This window comes from Sceloporus occidentalis, unplaced genomic scaffold (genome assembly GCF_023333645.1).
Source record: "Sceloporus occidentalis isolate IW3139 unplaced genomic scaffold, rSceOcc1.0.p SCAF_12, whole genome shotgun sequence".
Lineage (NCBI taxonomy): Eukaryota > Metazoa > Chordata > Lepidosauria > Squamata > Phrynosomatidae > Sceloporus > Sceloporus occidentalis.
In genome coordinates this window covers 298,175-321,265 of record NW_028316992.1, presented here as the reverse complement: position 1 = coordinate 321,265, position 23,091 = coordinate 298,175, and the positions used below count along the sequence as shown (strand labels likewise).

The window sequence follows — 23,091 nt, the reverse complement described above, 5'->3', positions numbered from 1 at the left end:
GGCTTCTCATCTTTAGCACTTACATGGCAGAGAGGAACAACATAGTCTTCTCCATGCTGGGAATAGCTGTACCTATTAAATTATTAAGCCAGTGTAGATTGTTGAGAGTTTTGTTTCAGTTTTTTAAAGATTTATTGGAACATCCACCATCTAGATGGACTTTATGTCAGCATCCTGATGCCCAAACTGGCTGGCTGCAACATGGTGTCAATTGTAAACATATTCAGAGTGAAGACTATGATTACTGCAGAATTAATGCAGTTTGACACCGCTTTAACTGACATGGCTCCATCCTATAGAATCCTGGGATGGATAGTTTGTTGTGGCAGAGCTCTCTGAAAGAGTTAAATATCTCACAAAATTCCTAATCCCAGACTTCCATAGCACTGAGCCACGGCAGCTAAAGTGGTGTCAAACTGCAGTAAATCTGTAATGTAGATGCAGCCTGTGTTCCTTGTCTTCACTGTTTTCCATTTTGTGAATTTACTATGTGAGCAAATCCAACTGGCTGTGTCACATGCTATCACCATATTTCTTACATGATTTCTGGGTGGGATTGTCTCAGGAAGAAATCCTGGATTTTTGTTTTTTTAATGAAACTGAATCTAAAAAAGAGGCAGAGATCAGTACAAGAAAAAAGTGAAGACACATGAAACCTCATTTCTCTCTCACACACACAGAGGGGGGGAGAGAGAGACTTTCATCTTAAAATATGAATTCAAGGCAGGCTTAGTATAATAACTTAGTTACAGCAAGCATAGAGGTTAAAACGCCAAGCTGATCTTACCATCCGCTCAATAAATAGATGCTCACTCTGTGTCATACCTTATTTACACACAAACATCTGGACTCAGCGCTCAATACGGAGAGTTGCTCATTTTGTATGCAAGCTGAATAAAACAAGTTTTGTATATACATTGTACATAAGGCAAAGGTCAGGGGAGCCAGGCCAGCCAGAAGGTGTTCCCATTTATCTCTGTCATCAGGCTGAGACCTCGAGATGGCTTGAGATCAATATTTGTAGTCCGACAGATAAAGGCCTTTCACCTTTAGGTCATCAGTTCAAAACTAGCCTGCATCAATAGTGACTGAAGGTTGTTAAAAATCAATGAAGGCTCAGTGGTCTATGTAAATTACATTGGCTGACTCTGCTGGACCACATCTGACAGACTATCACCCCTCTTGATGCTGCTGTGACATCTGAAGGAGGGAGGCCAAGGACTGGGCAGAGGAACTGTGAGAGGGGGAAATGACCTTTACTTTAGCTAAAGCACTGCTCTGTCAGGGCTGCTCAGTGTTCCATTTCACTGATAATGCCTTGTAAATATCTGAAGATGTCATGCCAGAATGTGCTGACGCTCACCTATTTAGATGGCTTTAAATGGCATTAGACAAATTCAGTGGCTTTTAGCTATGACACCTATATGGCACCTCCAGACATATGATAATTCTGAATATCCAAGACTAGAAACAACTGTGAGCCATGGCTGTTGTCCTCATATCCTTCCCCTAGGCATCTGATTCGATACTACGGAAAACAGGATGCTGCACTAGATAGGCCTTGGTCCTGATCCAGCAGGGCTCTTCTTACACATTGTCAACAGCCATACCAGAGCTTGGAAGTAACATGTTATGAGTAATGTTATTATCTGTAATAGATTATTGAGGTGGGACAATGGGGATATAAGCATACTACTTTGGCAAAATAAACCAATAATTGGTAATACTATTTACTTTTTAGAGGAGTCAATAATGGTTACTCTACTTAAAAAATCATGGGGAGTAATTTGTGAAGGATACAGACTGTTTTTGCAATTTTTTTTTTAATTTTAAAAATATATACTTGTAAGTAACAAGAACAACAACAGCATAATGTAAGCAGATAAGTAGCAGGTTACTCTTCAGAGACTTGCTGGACCACATCTGACAGACTATCACCCCTCCTGGTGCTGCTGTGACATTTAAAAACAAGAATTCCTGGGTCATATAGATGGGAAATGAATGAACTGTATTTAATTCTTGTACCTCACTGAACATTACAGTGAGCCCTCCATATCCACAGATTGTTCATCCACAGATTCAAGCATGCATGGCTTGAAAATATTTTTAAAATATAGAAATTCCCAAAAGCAAAGCTTGATTTTGCCATTTTATATAAAGGATACCATTTTACTATGTCATTGTATTTAATGGGACTTGATCATCCAAGGATTTTGGTATCCACAAGGGTTTCTGGAACCAAGCCCTAGTGGATATTGAGGGCCCATTGTATAAAATATGTGTGAAGATAGCTCTTCTGTGACTATGGAGTTTATCACACTGGGGCTAATTTCAGCATTAAAGAGAGATTAAAGCACATTTAAAGCATCCTGCAAATAAAGCGAAAATGGTAATTGCATGAATGATTATCACACACAATTGGACAAATAAAGTGATATCGGAAATGCATTGAAAGTAAAAAGATGCACATTAATGCTTCTTTGTGACCACTTTAATGGCAAGTTTTGTGTGACGTCGTGTGAAATTGTTTCATGTAATTACACAATTTTTCTGGGATATTCACAGGATAAACTCCCAGCCTCCTTTATGTGATAAACTCTGATGTATTTCACATACAATATTCAGGCTAACAAAGCTGTCTGTTCCTGTGCTTCTAACTGGCTTTTTCTCTGACTTTAATTATTTGGACATATCTCCTCCATATTTAAATGCTCTGAAAAGCAGATTTTACAGAACAAGCTGCTGTTACATCCACAGGTGTAAGCCACTGCAATTTCCCCTTTCTTCCAGGCAGATTTTTCATCCACTTCCAAAAACCACCAGATAATGGGATGCCTCACGACTCTGGCTCTTCAGGACAATGTGCAGAGACAATCTCCTCCAGCTTCCTGCAGTTGCTCCCCTCTAGTCTCTCCATCACAGCACCAATGCTTGCCTTTTTGTATCCTTGGGTAAGAAAACAGTGGTGTTCTTTGACATCATTTTCCTTTGCTTAAAGTTTCCTGAACAGTCTTTAAAAGGAAAATCTCTCACTCTGATGAACAAAGAGCATTTGATAGCCTCCATTCTACACTTTCTTAACTCATTACACTGATCCCCAGAAAGAGTGCACATATTTTGCAAAAATGGGACTTTTGCATTACTGCATTCAACACAATTTAAAAACAAACGTAACCTCTAATATGATGGATCTACATGTATCACAAAGCTGGAACCATAACCATAACAAATTCTATGGAGCATAACCCAAAAAACTAACCTTTAAAAAACGGCCACACACACAGAGACAATAAAAGACCTGTATTTATGCCTTGCAGGCATATCACTGTCTTGTCATGTTTGCAGGACAAAAGTCAAAGAGACTACTCAGTAAACTACTAAATGCACAAACATGTTTCCTTCTGAGCATACAGATGCCCTCCAGGCACATCCATAGATGTTTGCAGAGCCATCACAGAAACACTCAGGAAACTATTTTGAACACATTCAGAAGAAGAAGTGTGTGTTTTCCTTCTGTGAACAGATTGTTTCATGCCAATCAACAAGAGCAAAATACAAGAATGACCCGTTAGAAATTTGTGCATGCACATATAAAAAAAAACCCTACCATATTTGACTCAAGGGACCTCCATGATGTGTGTATGGCATGCTCATGTGTACACATACATAGCCACAATATTGAGGGTACAAAGCTTTGCATGTCATTCAAAGATCTTGGAATCCCATGCCATCACAGTGGGGTAGTGATATGAATGTAAAGGATCATAGGCTTTTAAATTCAACAGTCTAACCTTTCTTCTGCCAAACAAAGAAACAAGGACATTTTGCCAAGCTTCTGCAGGATCTTGAATTAGATGCATCCAGCCTTTAACACGTGCTTTACTTGACTTCTTTCCTCAGCTTCTTTACCTCTCTCTATGTTCATTTTTTTTTATTAGCTGAAGTCTTAGGATAGACCCTTCCTTGCAAATTTTGTTTTTCTAATGGTATTCTGCTTTATGTTGAGCTCAAGGTTTCCTGATAATGGTTTGGTCAGCCATGAGACCAGCAGTCAGATTGCTACAACCAGCCAAATTTCCATCTTATGACAACCCTAAGGCAAACCTACCATGGGGTTTTCTTGAAAAGATTTGTTCAGAGGAGGTTTGCTATTGCCTTCCCCTGAGGCTGAGAGCATGTGACTTGCCCAAGGCCTCCCAGTGGATTTCATAGCCAAGTAGGGAACTGAACCCTGATCACAGCCATAGCCCAACACGCAAACCACTACACCATGTTGGCTCCATTGCAATTAAGGTTGGCCAAATGAAAAATATTTGATATCTCCTTCTCACAGAAATTATGCATGTCCTGGGTAGTGGCATTGCACTTAACTAGGAAACTTAATTTGGGGGGACTATAATTCCTAGAGTCCTCCAGTGGCCATACAAGCAAGGCAATGCTGGGAGTTGTAGCCCCCCAAAGTAACTTTTCAGGTGTCTGGAATCATGTAAGTAACTATGCATCTTTTACAACAAATTGGCTATTAAGCTACTAAATGCCTGATGGAGTCATATGTTTATGAACACAACAACACATAGTCTCATCCTATATGCCAACATAACTTCTGCCAGCAAACTGAAAACTCCTGCTTCAGTTTCCATTGTCTAAGCATGCTGAAACCCGTTAGACAGTGACATAAACTTAAGAAGGGCAAACGGAGTAGTTGAAGGGATTAGCTACATGTATGGGAAATGTAAAGAGAAACTCTATGGTCTTGTGCATATTTACAAAAATGGAAAGTAAAGTAAAATATTCAATGAAACTCCCAAGTAAGTCCCCATCAGATTGTAGCCTTAGCTATCATTACCGAATGTTCCTTACTTCCCTCTTCTCTTTCTCTTCTGGTTTAGCATGCAATTAACACATATACTACTTCCTCTGCATTAACAACCCCTTAGAAACATGGAGCAGTTAACAGTGGTAGTAGCAATGAATAGGCTGAGTAGTACAACATCACTGCCTGTATCTTTAAAATGACAACACATTGCTAGTTTATAGCCCCTTTAATTCCTTTACCATTGCAGGGCAATTGTATTGTGAACCATCAAAGTAAGCAAGATCTCCCAGCAAAACAAATTATTGCTAGACAAAGTTATATACTCTGCCACTTTGCACAAAGCTGGCTGTAAACTCAAATCCCAAATTTAATGATACTGGGTTCACATCACACTCTTTTGACTATTATTGGGAGGCCTCTACAGATGCTTGTTGCCTAGCAATATAGAGAACAGCAACCCTAACACACCCAAGAGTTTTACTCCGTAATATATAACTCAAATTAGTACAGAAAACAATGTAGAAAGCTTCTGTGGGATGCCTTTGCACACATTTGAAGGGCATTAAGTAATTTGATTTTCATCAGCATTAAATATGAGATCTCTGTAGACGTTTTAAAAAAACATTATTTAATCGTCTTGTCTGGTACAGTACTACTCAAGTATTTTTCACAGCTCACTTTGGACTGGGTTCCTTTTTCACTTTCAAATCCTACTTCTGATGCACAATGCATGAGTCCCTTGCATTTTGTTTTGTCCTTCCTTCAAGGAAATTAAGTTGGCCTATTTATGTATTATGTATTATCCCATTTTTAATTCACATCAACTCTGCAAAGTAGGTTCAGAGAGTGACTCATGGTCACCCTTCATAACTAAATATCTTCTGTCAAGTCCAAGTGAAAAATTTAGCTCACAGCAGACTGACTTACCCTCAAGGTTGCTTGAACAGAATATACTTCTCTTCATCAGAGAAGAAGATAGTATTCAACCACTGCATTGTTAAATTCTTTAACTGAAAATAAATCTGTTTGAAATTAAGGAATTTACTGCCAGGAAATACCCAAAAGGCACTAGATCTCATCTGATCTTGGAAGCTAAGCAGGGCCAGTCCTGATTAGTACTTGGATGGAAAACAGCCAATATATATCAAGTGCTGTAGGCTCCTTCTCAGAGGATGGTGGATTGGTGTTTGCCTTCAAGTCCTTTCTGACTTATGGTGACCCTAAGGAAAACCTATCATGGGTTTTTCTTGATTTTTAATAGGGATATCTTCTCAAGCTTCTTCAGAGGGGATTTGCCATTGCTATTGTCATCCTCTGATGAGAGAGTGAGACTTACCCAAGGTCTCAGTGGGTTTTCATGGCCTAGCAGGGATTTGACATTGCAGAGGACAGATCTGACAAAACCAACTCTTAGTATTCCTTGCCTAAGAAAACCCTGATGCTGTGTAAATCTACAGTGCTATATAAATAAAGCATAATAATAATAATAATAATAATAATAATAAATTATTAATAATAAATTAATGAAGTCAGCTTAAGTTGACAGGCAACTTGAAGAAACACACACACACACACACACACAGAGAGGTATTTAGGTTAGAATGGATTAAAATACATAAAGTGCAGTCAGCCCTCCATATCCATGGATTCTGCATCCACAAATTCAACAATCTGAGGCTTGAAAATATACATTTTTTAAAATTCCAAAAAGCAAACCTTGATTTTGCCATTTTATATAAGAGATACCATTTCACTACCCTGTTGTATATAATGGGACTTAACCATCTATGGATTTTGGTATCGATGGGGGGATCATGGAACCAAACCTCACTGGATACCAAGAGCCCAATCTATCCTGTTCAGGTTGTGGATAAATATAGTAGTCATGCTGGTGGTGGTGGTGATATTCAAAGTATGAAAGACCTCAGCTTAACTATGGACCATAACAGACAGGCAGGAAAAAGAAGCTTGATCCTGCTTTTACCCAAAGCAGGTTGAAACCCTGCTGCCCACATGGCTAAAGAAGGCCAAATGCACATGGCCTGACCGCATGGTGTGGCATTAAGCCATGCTGCTGGGTAATTTTTTTTGTTGCCTCCATGCACCGTCACACAAACACACCACCAGTGACACCCAAGTATCTCCCACATCCACCCAGATGTCATGTCATTGGATGGCTGCACCTTTGATCAATCACACAGTTGATACTCAACTTGTACAGGATATCAGTGCATCGGTGTGTGAATAATACATTGGCAAAGCACAGTCATGGAGCCCCCCCCCATGCCCCCTTAACCCCATGTTCCCCATTGGACTGTTTGGTTTGTGTATGCTTTAATTATATACATTGCAGTTGGTGCAATTTCATTTTTTTGCTTTGCCACAGCAATTTATATGCAATCGTGAATACGCACATTTTACATCTTGAGTCTAACTATCCTGGGTTCTCTTTGCTCCAGTTTTTAGCTCCAGAGCATGGCTTCAGGCAGGTTTCCACCCACTGTGGAGGCGTGTATCATCTAAACACCCCATCTTCAAAGAGGTTGGAAACCGTTTTATTTGGGCCACCTGTTCCACCCCTATATTGCTCAGGCAGCTTTCCCTATCAGTTGCAAACACTGACACAAATCTTAGTGAACAGCCTATGTATCAGCATAGGATGAGATATAAGTAGGGTTGCCATAACCCTCCTGCCGGCAGGACATTCCCGGTTTTTCACCACTAGGGGGCGTCCCTGCGCGGTTTCCTCCTTGACTCAGGTTTGTCCTGGTTTTGCCAATCTGGTGACTTTCACACCAAAATGGGTCCTTTTCAGAGCCTTTGGTGTGATTTTGGTGGTTGGTTTTAATGGTAATTTTGAGAGGTGAAATAAGTTCCAATTATTTTTGTTCAATCAGGGCTACGTTTTATTGCCATATTAACATTACAGGGACTTTTCAGGGATTTTGACTGAATATTTGGTGAGATATGGCGGGGATTTGGTGAGTTTTGGCCAAACGTTTGGGGAAGTACCTTCGAGGCTTGTTGGCAACAATTGTTGCCAGACTCAGGAAGAGGAGCTCCTCCTCTGTTTGGTCCCAGCAAGGCAGCAGGGGGGATAGGGCCATTTCCTTTGGCACCGAGGAGAGGATGATGATGATGAAGAAGAGGAGGAGGAGGAGGTGCATGGCATTTTCAATATTTATGTTGCCCCTGTGTATTTTTCTAACATTGACTGCCAGGGCTCAATGCTCTGGAATTCTGGTGTCTGTGAGGCATTTGCCCTTCTCTGTCAGAGAGCTCTGGTGCCACAATAAACTACAGTTCCCAGGATTCCATAGCACTGAGCCCTGGCAGTCAAAGCAGTGTGTTTTGGACACAGAGATCCTCCTTTTGTGAGTTAATGAATGAATCCAGTCCCTAGCCTTTCTATCTCTCTCACATACTGCCGGAGTAATAACCCACTTTGAGACTGCTTTAACTCAATGCTAGGGAATCCTGGGAATGCTAGTGTTTGGGAGACATTGAGACTTCTCTGTCAGTGATGGCTCTGAGGCCACAATAGACTCCAATTCCCAGGATTCCCCAGCACTGAGCAGCCTCAAACTGGACCATTTCCTCAGTGTGGATGCACCTGGGGAGGCATTCTGGGCACTGCAGTTCAACTACGTTTGGAGGGTTATATGATTCCCTGTCAGCGATAGCTCTGGGGCCACAGTGTACTACAATTACCAGCATTCCCCAGCACTAACCCAGGACAGTTAAATCACTCTCGAACTGGATTATTTCCTCAGTGTGGATGCACTTGGGGAGGAATTCTAGGCACTGCAGTTATGTGACTCCCTGTCAGAGATAGCTCTGGGGCCACAGTGTACTACAATTCCCAGCATTCCCCAGCACTAACCCAGGACAGTTAAGTCACTCTTGAACTGGATTATTTCCTCAGTGTGGATGCAGCTTTGGTGAGGAACTCTGGGCATTTCAGTCCAGCATTGTTTTATTTCTGCAGTGTGTTTTGGACCAGAGACAAGGTGAGCAGGCATCCTCCTCCTTTTCCAAGACATGTCCTCTTCTGTCAAATTTCAAAATGTCCTCCATTTTGATCATGCCTAAGAAACGTGCATTTATATTAACATTTTTAAAAAATCATCAATTTTTTTTCGCGTGTCCTCCATTTATTAAAACTGTATCCTCCATTTGAAAATGTTGTCCTACATTTGCCCTACATTTGTCCCAGTTTGGAGGTCCTGGCTTATGGCAACTCTAGATATGAGGCATCTTGCAGTGGAAATCTGCAACAATAATTCAGTAATTCAAAAAGTAGTTCAGGCATCTGTAATACAAACTTAACCTGACAATGACTTTAGCCTTAGACTGGAGTCAACCCAATCTTTCAGGATAATGAGTAATGCTGCATTTGCACCCATTCATGCCACACAATTATAGCACTATGGCTACAGTTCCATGACAATATTCTATGGCATCCTGGGACTGGAAATTTAGGGAGGGGTATTTCAAATTCTCAGCCCAAGAGCAATTCTCATGTCTCTGAACAAGCTACAAATCCCAGGATTCCACAGAACAAAACCATGACAGTTAAAGTAGAAAAATATTGCTATAAATGTATAGTGTGAGTAGGTCCACACATGCTTACGATTTTTCCCAGTAGAAACAACATTTTCCAGAAGGTTGAATTGTTCAGAAACACCCATAGAATATTTCTATGGATAACAGAATCAGGAAAAATTACCCTTTAAACTCTCAGAATCCCCCAGCCAACATGGCCATGGCCAGTTAAGGAATTTGGGGAGTTATAGTCCCCTCCCCTCAAAGAAGAAGATGAAGAAGAAGAAGAAGAAGAAGAAGAAGAAGAAGAAGAAGAAGAAGAAGAAGACTCCCTAACTCTTGCAATATGCCAATCAGCTACTTTCCCCATCAGCAATGCTGGAAACAACACTTACCTAGCAAGGCATTGCGGCCATGGTCATCAGGCAAGAATCTTTTATCTACAGCACACACCAATAGGTGATCAGGTATGTTAGGTGACTTTGCACCAACAAGCAAAAATCCGGAAGGCACTTCAATTTGTTCGTTTGAAATAGATGCTAGCCTCAAGTCTTTACCAGCCTGGCAGAAACCTGAAGGGGGGGAAAAAAAACCATTTTTAATCAAATGTATAGGTTATGTGTTGCATATGTTTAGTTTAATAGACTATTTTTGCATTATCTCAGTTCTACAATCTACCAGATGTTACTGGCTGGAGTTTTTGAACTACCAATGATTGAGATTCTATCCAGGAACCCAGGAATCACTGAGGTATCACTTGATAATGTGCCATGTTCCAAGTGGTGTCATTTGTTTTGTAATTGTGCTATTCTGATCCTATCTGTGGCAATTTTCTTCAGATTTTTTATTGGCTGCTTTGGAAATGCTCCAAATGGTTCACCACTGGAACCACAGTTGTTCTTTTTTCTCAGAGGCATTGATTTTTTTCTCTCTGCTGCTGAATATAATAATATATGATATATATTATTATATATATTATTATATAATGATATATAATATATATGATAACTGATATATAATGTTAATTATTGTAGATGATGATGGTAATTATGATTATATATAATATTATAATTATAGATTATGATAATGATAATGATGATATAATGCTGTATGTATGCATGCTTGTTGGTTTATAAATCACAACACTCCAGATAATTTAATAAAAGGCTTCACTCTACTTCAGGGTAGAAATCATGTAGCACTCCCAACGTTATTGTAATGCAACTGTCATAATTCCTCAGTGTTAGCTATGCTGTCTAAGGCTGCTGGGAGTTAGAGTCCAACAACATCTGGAGAACTACGTAATTTCCACCCCTGTTCTAATATCTATCCACAAGGAAAAATAACACCAAAACTACTGAAATAGGAACGATTGCCCCCACTCTTCGGTACACATGCCTAGGTTAATTTGATTTGGTGAGTAAAGATTCACATGGTGTAGGGACTGATAGTACAGTGGACCCTTGTTATACACTGGTGTTTGGTTCCAAGATCCCCCATGGATAACAAAATCCATGGATGCTCAAGTCCCATTAAATATAATGACATAGCAAAATGGTGTCCCTTATAAAAAATGGAAAAGCAAGGTTTAATATGTTAAATTTATACTTTTTTTGAACATTTTCAAACCATGTATGCTTGAATCCATGTATAAAAAATCAGTGCATGAGAAGGGCAAACTGTACTATACAGACTGTAAGTTGTCTGGGAAGTTAAGAAACATTTCATTATTATTATTATTATTATTGCCCTAGCACAAAACAGAAGAAATTAATTAACTAATAGTAAATATTTGTACCTGCAGTTTGTTTTTGTTTTTTTAAATGGCCTAGTACTAAAAAATGTGATCAATATGTGGATGGGGAAAAGTTAAACAGGGTGGGGGAGTCTAATCATCTAAATGTGAATAGGAAAATACGCTTTGAAACCTTTAAAGTCTTTTGATTCTGTGTTGTTTTTAAGACTTCAGTACTTGGTCTCTGAGGAAAATCACTGTTATATATGTCATTGCATTGCTCAAAACATTAACTGACAGGAGGGGAGCAAATTCAGCTTTTAAAACTGTTTGGGGGGAGAGGGGGAGCTATTGTTCCTGAAAGCAGATGGACAGGACAATGGCAAAGCTGAGGGACACTGGGAGACATTTGTCCAAACATAAGCCAGGGACATCACAGGAAGGTTAGTATCCCATTAATGAGGTCCTAAATTTCACATGGAGGCACCAGGAAATGGAGCAATAATGAGAGACAATAAGTGGCGAGACACGAGAATAAGGTGGAGGCCCCAACCGCTCTGCGTACTCTTTTAAGTATCACTAAGCACAAAAATGAGCTGGTACAAGTGCTTGGTCAAGACAGCACTTCACTTAGAATAGCTTGTCTGAGAATGGCATCCCTTTAAAGCATGGATGGAGCAAGGGGGCCTTCCCTTACTATTTCAGAGTGAGGAGCCCCCTCTGCTTGGTCCAGGATCCAATGCAATGCCAAGTTACTTCTAATTAATTTCCAAGGCTGCATCCACACTGCAGAAATAATGCAGTTTGACACTGCTTTAACCACCATATTGCTATGGAATTCTGGAATTTTTCATTTATTGTGGCTCTCTGATGGAGAAGGCTAAATATCTCACGAAACTACGGATCCCAGGATTCATAGCATTGAACCATGGCAGTTAAAGCTATGTCAAACTGCAGTATTTCTAAAAACCACCCTTCCATTCATACTAAGGCAAGCAGTGGCTCATTTTAAAATAGGCTTACCATTTAAAATGCCTCATTTTTTACTTTTACATCTTTCACGGACCATCAAAAACAAAATGTGTGCCATAGTTTTCTTATTCCCAAAGTGTTCATAATGCGAAATACCGTAACCCATTTTTAGAACTGTAAAACCAAGTGGTATGTAATAATTCTGGTAGCTGATTAACAAGTTCGCCAGTGATCCAAAAGTCATTTTTGAAATGATTTGATTTTAAAACTGTTTTAAAATGCAAAGCCATTTTAATTGTTTTCAATAACTTTATTAGAAAAGATATTAATTAAAATAAAAAACAGCCGCTACCAGTTGTAGTACACCAAAACATCTAATAAGTTAATACTTTTTGGATAATATTACTTATAACTAATATTAATAACATAATACATAATAACACTGAATCGAGTTAGTATTAATTGTGATGACGTTCTAAATGAAGAGGTAAATGTGTCTCTGCACAGAAGTTGGAAAAATTACTTTTTGGACTTGAAGGGGATTTGGAGTTGAAAGGAATTACTCTCTCCAGACTACAATGCCCAGAATCCCCAATGGCCATGATGGCTGAGAGCTTCTGGGGTGACTAGTTCAAAAGTTACTTTTCCAGGCTCTGTCTCTGTGTAGTACCAACTCAGATTATGGATGAGGGTTTACAGCAATGAATGGTCCTCACATTTTGAATGATACCCAGATATATTGAATGATAGCCTATAAATTATTGATGCAAGTTCAAAACTAGGAAAGACTCCAAATTCCCTTTAAAAAATTAAATAAACAAATTCCTTCCAGAAAGAAATGTGGCATGTTAAGTCAAAGAATAAGCTAGAACCAGTTAGCCTGACATCTACTTTTCTAGGTAATTTGTTGTGGTTTTGTTCATGTGCTGAGCCCACACTTACTATATAGTATAAAGTGATTTATCCCACAGTTGAAACAGACACAGATTACCACCTCAGTTGAGCCTCAAACCAGGCCTAAATCCCTCTGGAAATGTAAAAAGGTCTTGATGTTGATTAATTCAAAACTCAATTTGAATGGGATTTAATCAGGTCTAGACTTTGCTGAACTGCACCCTTTGGGGTCCATTTTGTGCTGAACAAACAAATACATCATCAATTATTATTATTATTATTATTATTATTATTATTATTATACCCACCGCTACCCTTGGATCAAGGCAGGGAACAACAAATTAACACACAACATGCAACACACAACATGAATTAAAAACATACATCAGTTAAAAGTGAACATCTGTGATACATATACGAAGGAGCAGTGTCTCCTATGTATGCTTGCAATTCTTGCCATTCTTGCTACCCCAGGCCAACTGCTACTGAGTGAATTTCTTACCATCAGTAGTACAACAGCCTTCAGGAGGTGGTTTCATCTGATAAGTGACAGGGGGGCTATTTGATTCTGAACCCTCCTCCTCTTCCTCTTCTTCCTCCTCCTCTTCTTCATTATCAGCTCTATTGCCTGCTAAAAGGTATCATGGGTGCACAATTACCTCCAAGGTCAGATCAAATTCGGGTTAGCGCAAAGGTTTGGCCTTTATCAGTGACAACTCTTTAACGTTTCAGCTGCTGGTTAACTGAGGGACTACATCCAATGAAGTTGGATGAATCCCACAGGTTTCAACAGGCCCCTCTTTGTCTCCCTATCAGTACAAGAGAATAGGCAGAGCTTGGGATGTTATTATAAAACAGCATTCCACCACAGCAACCCACCCTACCCTGGACAAGTGGTTACTTACTTTCATAGTTAGAAATTAGAAGTAACACTTGATGATATTTTTTGCCACAAACTAACTAAAATAATCACTTAGGCTGCATCCACACTGCAGAAATAATCCAGTTTGACACTCAAACTGCCATGGCTCAATGCTGTTGAATCTTGTAATCTGTGGTTTGTTGTGACACCAGAGCGCTTTGACAGAGAAGGCTAAATATCTCACAAAACTATAACTCCCAGCATTCCATAACATTGAGCCATGGAAATTACAGTAATGTGAAACTGGATTATTTATGCAGTGTGGATGCAGCCTTAGTTACCTTCTTCAAAAACATGATAATGTTATAGGCATTAGAGAATGCCCTACGCTTGTGAGGCAAAGCACATTTCAATAGGGAGGCCACACATGCCTGGTTGCTGTGAAAATAACTCAAAAAAAGTTCCAGTTACAGGAGTAAAGTGATCCCTTGCAATCTTGTAATGTAAATTAGTTATGCTTTAGTTACCAATGAGATGCATTAATTACAAATAACTAGTTAACTGTACAAATAACTAGCCAGATTTCCAGAACAGATACATGTACAGATAGTGAGAGGGGGCAGCTCTGTGCATCCCATATCCCCTTCTAGTCCAACCTTCATGTTCCATGAGTTATATATGTTAATTTGTTGGTACTGTGAGAAGAACTAGTTGGGAAGATTCTCCTTTCCTGTAATACCCTTTTGCTGCCTGCCTGTTCACTCCTTGCACAGGCCTGTACCTGAATTACACTGCACTGGATTATGCCCTGCACACCTTGAAATTGTTTGGTGACCCCTTGGAGCGTAATGTGTATGGAAAAGCATCATGCAAATAAAGTGGCTGTGAATTTGATAAAACCCAGTATGACTTTGATATTGCAAGCTTAATCAATATTTGTAGAATAGCTCTTCTGTTCTCTGAAATATCTTTAACAGCCAGTCATTATAAAAACAACCTTTAAAGCAAAATATATTCATTCATTCATTCATTCATTCATTCAATTTATATCTGGCCTTTCTCCTTTTATAAGACCCAAGGTGGCTTATAATATGGATTCAAGCAAAGTAAAGCTAAAACCCTTAAAAAAAAAAAAAAAGCATTGAACAAACAATCCTATTAAGAATGCAGCTTTAAAATAGCTTTAAAACACATTTAAAATGCAGTACAAAAGATAAAAGACCATATGCCCCAAACAGTTAACAGCCAAAACCCTGTCTTTAATGTCTCCAGTTATTTTATGCATATATTTAATAGCATGGGGACAGAACTGAGCCCAAAGAGATCCCACAGGCCATGAACAGGAATTTTTGTGGAGAGGTTTTCAAGAGAATCATAGTAGGGCAATTGTAGATATTTTGGGGGTTAGCTAAAGCAGTTCCAGTCTGAATTCATATCACATCTGGTGACTAAATCAGCCTCTCTGTTAACAGGGAAAGAGATGGGAGATTACTAAATATCTTTGTCTTATTGGACCACCACCCTCTGGCTTTTGAACAGAACTTGTAAGATTTATTTTGACTACAATTCTCAGAATCCACTGGTCATGATGGCTGGTGGTTTCTGGAAGTAGTAGTCCAAAGATGTAACCTTTCAGAGCATTACTACCTGCATGTGTGCCTTCAAGTCACCTGTTGACTTATGGTGACCCCATGAACTTCATAGTTGTCTTAGCAAGGAATACTTAGGTGGTTTTGTCAGTTCCTTCCTCTGAAATAAAGCCTAGAGCACCTGGTATTCACTGGTGGTTTCCTATTCAAGTACTAACCAGGACTGACCCTGCTTAGCTTCCAAGTTCAGGTGAAAACTGGTGCCTTGAGTGTATTTAGGCTGAGCACTACCTACCATGATATTTTTCAGGGTCAGCTTCATAAGATGAATTCAAGAGGCACTATTCTTCATCACTTCTGGAATGCAGAACTGGACAGTTCTTGTTGGTCCCATCATGTTTAGGCTGTGGGGTACGAAAGGGTACTATTTTGTCCCTAAAGCTACTTATCTCTGTGGAGTTTACAGGGAGTGACCATGAGGAGACCTGAAACCCAATTCTGATTCTCTCGAATTCCTGAAACAGGGGAGGCTCTACACATCTTGGACCTGTATTTGGATGAGGGTTGTCAAGTGCATGTCTGAATCCTGACAGTACAGATGCTTTGTGGGTATGTGGGATCAGTGTCCTGCTGTGGACAGGATCATACTTCCCCTGAAGGAGTAGGGGAACCATCTGGGGACACTCTCTGATCCAACTCTATCACTGGAATCACCCTTTACAAGTCATTTTTACAAGCTGTGCTGGCAAAGACAGCTAAGTCATTCCTATACAACAGCAGTGGGATCTGAGGACCATCCTTGTAGAAACCCTTGCTCCACCATCCCTAATTGGAAAATAAATACAGATGAAAATAGCCTCAAAGGGCAATGTTTTGACCATAAATACTGTCTTGGGGGACACAAAGAAAAAGCACACACTTTAAAAATGATAAGAATTGGCTTCTGTTCACGTCTGCTAACCACTGACACCATTAGCATGGTCCATCAAGGGTCAAGAGATACAGAATTTTAGATATGCTTAATATGATCAAACCATATATAAAAGAAAATAGCTAAATATACTTTGAGTTCTCTCATTGAAATCAATAGATTGTGTCATTCTTTAATTGTTGTTGTTACACAGTACACTGCAGGTGGGAACTCACAAGAATACAGACATTTTATTTTATTCAGTATGGCAATGCTCTCATATTTTGTGGACGTTTCCCATTATTGTTGTTATTTTAAGAATATGGTCTTTTCTCTTTGTCACGGTCAGGCACATTTTGCAATTTCTTTTAAAGTGAAAGAATCAGTGAACAAACTATTCTTATGCAGCAAGGCTATCCTTTTATTCATTACATGGTGACAGGATGCCATGCTTTTGCCCCAGACTGCTGCTAAAGTGCTAAGGATACATCTACACTACAGAAATTAATGCAGTTTGACACCACTTTAACTGCCATGGTTCAATGCTATGGAATTTTGGGGCTTTGTAGTTTTGTGAGATATTCACCTTCTCTGTCGGAGAGCTTTGGTGCCACAATAGAAACTACAAATCTCAGGATTCCATAGGATGGAGCCATGACAGTTAAAGCGGTGTCAAATCACATTACTTTCCGCAGTGCAGCAACAGCCTCAGGGGGTAATTAAAGTGAAAATGCAGAGAAGAAGAGCCACAAACAATAGGTAAACCCAAATAGTGTAAACCCATCAACTCAAAGGGACTCAGGTTAACTACTGACTTACCAAGTGCTCATTGATTTAATAGGTCTACTCTAGTTGGGAGTAACAGTGAATGTAGCTCTAGATGCTTTAATTAAATAAATGAGGGGGTTTTAAACACAATATGTGTGTGCTTTTAAATCATCTGGATAAACTTGAATTTAATTCACACAAAATTTCCAAGGACAGCCCAATTGAGACCCAATGATTTCTTAAACACTTGAAGAATGAAGTGTGAAAAGGACTCCTTTGTCTCAGAACAACAGCCAAGCTCTTGCAAGGACTTTTCCCATCTGATGTCATAATCCACTTTGTGACATCAGACTATGTTGCTGGGGAAAATCTCTTGAGATCTCAGGCATTTTATCTGAGGAATAAACAGAAGAAGCAGATGGAACCTTTAACAAAGGTGCCCCCCCCCCCCCCAATTCAAATGTCCTTATTCAGCAGAGAAGAATAGACAGCAAAGGATAAATGTGGAAGTAGTATAAACAGATGTGTTCCTAAACAGGATTTTTAAATGGGTAGCATACTGTTACACTGTTCAAGATTATCTTAAATACTTATTTGATTTCTTTTTAAACGTAATGTACTAAAGACTGTTGTATTTTATTGATAATGAATCTTTCCACACCATTCTTAGGTGGCTTTGAAAGGGCATATGCACAGGGGGATAAAAAGGAAATACTCTGCAAGCTGATAAGGAGAAACCAGCAATTAGCCAGAGGAAATAGTTGCACCAGGGGGATAATGGTGCCTGCACACTGTCAGATCCGTCAAGGTTTCTGAAGTTTAGCAGTTAAAAAAAATTAATTGGATGTGTTGTGAAAAGAATGCTATGCCTGCTTGGGCAAATCTGAATATAGTGACTAACTACTTTTGCATCCCAGGAAGTGATATTGGAGATAAAAGCAGCAAAGATCAACACAGGCTGTCTTGAAGGAAACTCAATAAAATATTAAATTATGAGAAAATAAGATATCTATGGTTCATTCATGGTACTTTAATTTGAGCCCAACATTATTGTTCCATTAACAATTCTCCTAACATGTTTATAAAATCTTTGTTAAAATCAAAGCTATCAGAAGCATTAATTAGGTAACACTATAATTCTACATATATATTGTGGGTGTGTCCTTTCAGGTTTCCCGTTGACTTACAGTGACCCCATGAATTTCACAGGGTTTTGTTAGGCAAAGAATATTTACAGGTAGTTTTTCCAGTTTCTTCCTCTGAAATATAGCCTACAGCACTTGGTACTCACTGGCAGTCTCCCATCCAAGGACTAACCAGACCTGACCCTGATTAGCTATCAAGATTAGGAAGAGTCTGGTGCCTTTAGGGTGTTGTTGTTGTTGTTGTTGTTGTGTATGATAGAGTTGTTTGCGAGGTGATGGCAGCCTACTCATTGTTGTGTGTTTACCTGATTGTGCAGTACTATCCTTACTTTTTATAAACTATCATTTGTTTATACTCTCCAATCTGCCTGTACATGAACCTATGGTATAAAACTAAGTTATGTTTTAAATTGGAATTTTGTAATTGTGCTGTAATAAAGTTATTATTGTTGTTGGTGTGTGCCTTCAAGTTGTTTCCAACTTATGACCCACCCCCCCAAGGTGAAACTATCACAGGGTTTTATGGAGCTGAGAGAGTGTGACTTGCCTAATGTTACTCAGTCGAACCCTGATCTCCAGAGTTTTAGTCCAATGCTCAACCGCTGCACATGATGGCTCTCCATTACACCCTATGCCCTTAATTTTTGTTAAATCCTTACTTCCACATTAAGTAGATTAGGATTCCACATTTTTATCTCTTTCCAACAAAGGCAAATAAATGCAATTTTAGATTCCAGTTACTGTACAGTGGGCCCTTCCATGCACTGGGATTTGGTTCCAGGGCACCTTCTGGATACAAAAAGTCCCATTATATACAATGTCATAGTAAAATGGTGTTCCTTATATCAAATGGCAAAAATCAAGGTTTGCTTTTTGGATTTTTTTATTATTATTATTATTATTTGGAGGGGGGGATATTTTTCAAGCCATGGATGGTTCAATCCATGGGTGCAGAATCTGTGGATACAGACGGATGACTGTATATGTTTAACAAGGCTCCTTTTAGCAACAGAGCATACGGCTATTATCCTATGGACAACTACTTGTCAGTAGGTTCCAGTTAGAAAATCTTATTTATTTCTAAATAAATATAAAAATTGGATATTATTCCTTCTTTAATTTGACCCCTCCCCCAACCAGGATGATGCAACTCAGAGAGAGCAAACAGCTAAAATCACAATGTGTGTAGTCCTAGTCCTTGCTGAAGTGAACATCCTGTGTATTTGGGCATACTACTTCAGAATGCAGATAGGAGGTGGAAAAGATTAGGAGCTGGCAGCCCAGAGGCAAACAGCAAAAATGCCTCCCCTGTGCTCTCCTGCCATTGTCACCCAAGTAGGGGTTCTATCCCCCTACACAATTATAATATCATGATCCCACTGTCATGGTAATACCCTTTGAAAGTCTGAGAGTTGATGTTTATGATAGGGAGTTTAACATTCTCAGCCAGTGTCTCGCCAACCACAAACAACATGATTCCATATAGGATGTTGCCATAGCAGTTTTGAAGAGGAAGCATAGTGCTATAATGGTGTCATGAGAAAGGAACCCTGGGCCTACTCTTTTTAAAAGATCAGCCATGATTATGACCTTTTGTCAGTGCTCACTTCTGCAAACACACATTTACTGGTCATACACACACATGTATTTCCACCTCAGCCCATCCAGCAAAATTCTTCTATGTTAGAGCATGACTTGTCCAAGGCTACTCAGGCATAATCTGAACTGCAGAAAAAATGCCATTTGACACTGCTTTAACTGCCATGGCTCAATGTTATGGAATTCTGGGATTTGCAGCTTTGTGAAATGTTTAGCCTTCTTTGCCAGAGAACCGTGGTGCCACAACAAACTACAAACCCTAGGGTTCCACAGATGCAGCCTCAGTGGGCTTCCATGGCTGAGTAGGGATTCAAACCCTGACTTCCACAGTCCTAGCCCAACACTCAAACTACTAATTATGGCTTTTAAAAATCTATTAATAATCAAAAATAAAAATTAAATTCCCTCTACTGTAATATTGCAATTCTATTTTCTCTGCACCCATGGAAGCCTTTGTGACCTTCACCTCTCCAGTATCAGTGCTCAGAGCTTGGAATAGGTGAGAAGGGGGAGAGAATTGGGTTCTTGGCATGAGTTCATGCATAAAGGCTTTGCATAAACAGGATCCAGAGAACTTGCAATCCTTGAGCGTGCCCTCAACATGGGAAACATTGTTTAGTAGTCCTGAAGATGTCCTACATGATTTCCCTCCCACTGCTTGCAATGAGAGAGAAATGGTCAATACAAAAACACAGAATATGAGTGGCAAATGCCACTTCTTCCTCACCTCCACCAGCTTTACACTCAAGTGTTGGGACAATTGAACCTTTGCATATTTCTAGACCCATGATGGTGAACCTATGCCACGCGTGCCGGAAGTGGCACTCCGGGCCGTTTCGCCGGGCACGGGGACCGGGGGAAGGAGGAACCAGCACGCGTGTGCCCATTCCTCCTTCTCCCTGCCATTTTCAGACCTCCCGCTGTCTCTCGGAGACAACAGGAAGGCAGAAAATGGCGTTGGAGAGAAGGAGCCAGAGGTGTGCATGTCTGGCTCCTTCTCTCAGCCTTTTCCCAGCCTTCAGTTGCCTATTGGAGACAACTGGAGGCTGCAAAAGGGTTGGGGGGGGGGAGGCAGAGAGACTGGTGCATGCCAGTTGCTCCTCTCCAGAGACCTTTCCCAGCCTCCATCTCCAGAAAGACAGCTGGGGGCACGGAAAGGCCCCTGAGGAGGAGCAGTGGCGGCGTGCCATGTCCTGGGCTCTGCTGCAGCCCTTGCAGCCCCAGACCTCCCTCCGGAGAGAGAGATCTGGGGCTGCAAAGGCCGCGAAAGAGCCCAGGAGGGCGGTGTGCCCAAGCCTTTCCCTTCGGCCGAACGGGCCCCTTGGATCCCATTCGGTCAAAGGAAGGGGCCGAAGGGAAGGGCCTGGGATGAGTGCCCAAGCCCTTCCCTTCAGCCAAACAGGCCCCTTGGAGCCCGTTCAGCTGAAGGATGGGGCCGGAGGGAAGGGCCTGGAATGGGTGCCCAAGCCCTTCCCTTCAGCCTCCCTTCCCTTCGGCCGAATGGGCCCCTTGGAGCCCGTTTGGCCGAAGGAAAGGGCTGAGGAGGAGAGGGCGGGCATACGCCTCCTCCTCTCTGCATGGCTTCGTTAGACCTCCTTCGGAGGACACCTCAGGTCTAGTGAAGACCTTCAGAAATGAGCAGGGGCCGCGCGCCTGTTGCTCCTGCCCCTCACGGGCCCTTACTGGTCCTCAGCTGTCTCTGAGAGACAGCTGGGGGTCAAGGAAGGGAAGGAGGAGCTGGCGCGCACCTGTCACCCCCTCTCCCTCCCCCCCCCCACTTCTAGCTGTTTCTCAGACAGCTGGAGGTCAGAAAAGGGCACAGGGAAAGCCCCACCGCCGGTGGGTGGAAGCTCCACCCCTGGCATGTGGCTCCACCCCCGGAGGGTGGAAGCTCTGCCCCCGGTATGCAGCTCCGCCCCCGGCACGGCGAACCAAAAAGGTTCACCATCATTGTTCTAGACCATGGCAGCTGATGGTTTTCATGTCAATGAAGTACCGATCCAAACTTTTAAGGAGCTATCCAAGCTGCTGAATCTATTTGGGAAGAAAGTAGTCCAGATCTTTGATAGTTCCTTTAAAGTTCAAACTAAAATTAAGAGCAGATTCACCACCCCACTGACATGGAAGCCACCAGCCACTATTGATACGTCATCCTCTCAAACAGCAGAACTGAGGATTAGGATCAAATTCTTCAGAGAGGGATGTGATTCTTTGCAAATTTTCTTCTGAAAGGAAGTGACAAGTAATGTTAGCAATTCTCTTTACACTACAAGTAAGCCTTCAAAAACTGTGCAGTTTTGACGTCTACAATATTTGCACTTCAGAATATATTCTGTGCAAAATTCACAACATTTTTTTTTTACACAGGAAACATAATTTTCTGCAAACAATGCTGTTTTCTGTGCAAAAATACCAAGTGAAACTCTATGCTGAATGACAGCATTTTCTCCATATGAGGCACCACTTTCTGAACTGAAATATTATTTTATGCACAGAAAATGTTGTCTCCTGCACATAAAAGTTGTTTTCTGTGTAAAGCAACAATACACAAATTTTGTGTGGAATAAGTCCTGAACTACAAAGATTGTCATCATTCTAACATTCTTCTCATTAAGGTTCCTCAACACCATTTCTCAAATATTTTGATTATTTTCTTTCAGTGAATTTTCTTTCAGTGAAAATTAGGCTACACATTTGAACCTTCCCAGGAAAATGTAAAGACCACAGTCCAGTACAGAACCAGACCAAAGTACATCTAAATCCACAGATACTGGTCCATGCATTACTTAATCAACAAATTAGGAGTAAGCTCAAATTCCCTTTGAACATTATTAGTAGGAAGAACAACAACAGCAAATAAGCATTTCTTACCTTCTAGAGATGAAAGCTGTTGTTCAGCTTCTAAATATAGCTGTGAAAAAACTGGCCTGGGAACTAAATTATTTGACCGGAGAGAGGCTTCAATAGAATTATGGAGCACTTCTTCAAAGCGTGTCGTCTTGAGCTGCCCAGCATAAGAATTTCCCATCTTCTTAAAGAAATACAGTTTGAAGAGGAGTTTTTTTTAATTAAAAAACCCCTATTCCACATAGAGAGAGAGAGAGAAAGAGAAAAGAGAGTATATCAAGTTTTGTTCTCAGAAAACATGAAAAAACACCATATTGTCAAGTAGCATTTTTCTTAGAAGAGACTTTGACATTGTCCTTCACAGAGCAATAATGATGAGAATTTTACAGTATTTACTAAACAGGTCCTG

The 23,091-nt window shown here is 40.4% G+C and overlaps 1 protein-coding gene across 5 annotated transcripts in view; it reads right to left on the bottom strand.

Moving 5' to 3' along the window:
- LOC149305191 (protein GREB1-like) overlaps positions 1-22,867 on the bottom strand; it is a 70,434-nt gene extending 47,567 nt beyond the window's left edge. For 4 of the 5 annotated variants that reach the window (XM_089477839.1, XM_089477843.1, XM_089477840.1 and 1 more), the window contains exons 1-3: positions 22,707-22,867; positions 13,465-13,593; positions 9,757-9,933 (exon numbers count right to left, since the gene is read on the bottom strand). In XM_089477839.1, coding sequence (XP_089333965.1) covers positions 9,757-9,933; positions 13,465-13,593; positions 22,707-22,863 — 463 coding nt within the window. In that variant the 5' untranslated portion in view covers positions 22,864-22,867. The remainder of the gene's footprint in view (positions 1-9,756; positions 9,934-13,464; positions 13,594-22,706) is intronic. The other variant, XM_089477841.1, reaches the window with a different exon arrangement.
- Positions 22,868-23,091: the final 224 nt, after the last annotated feature.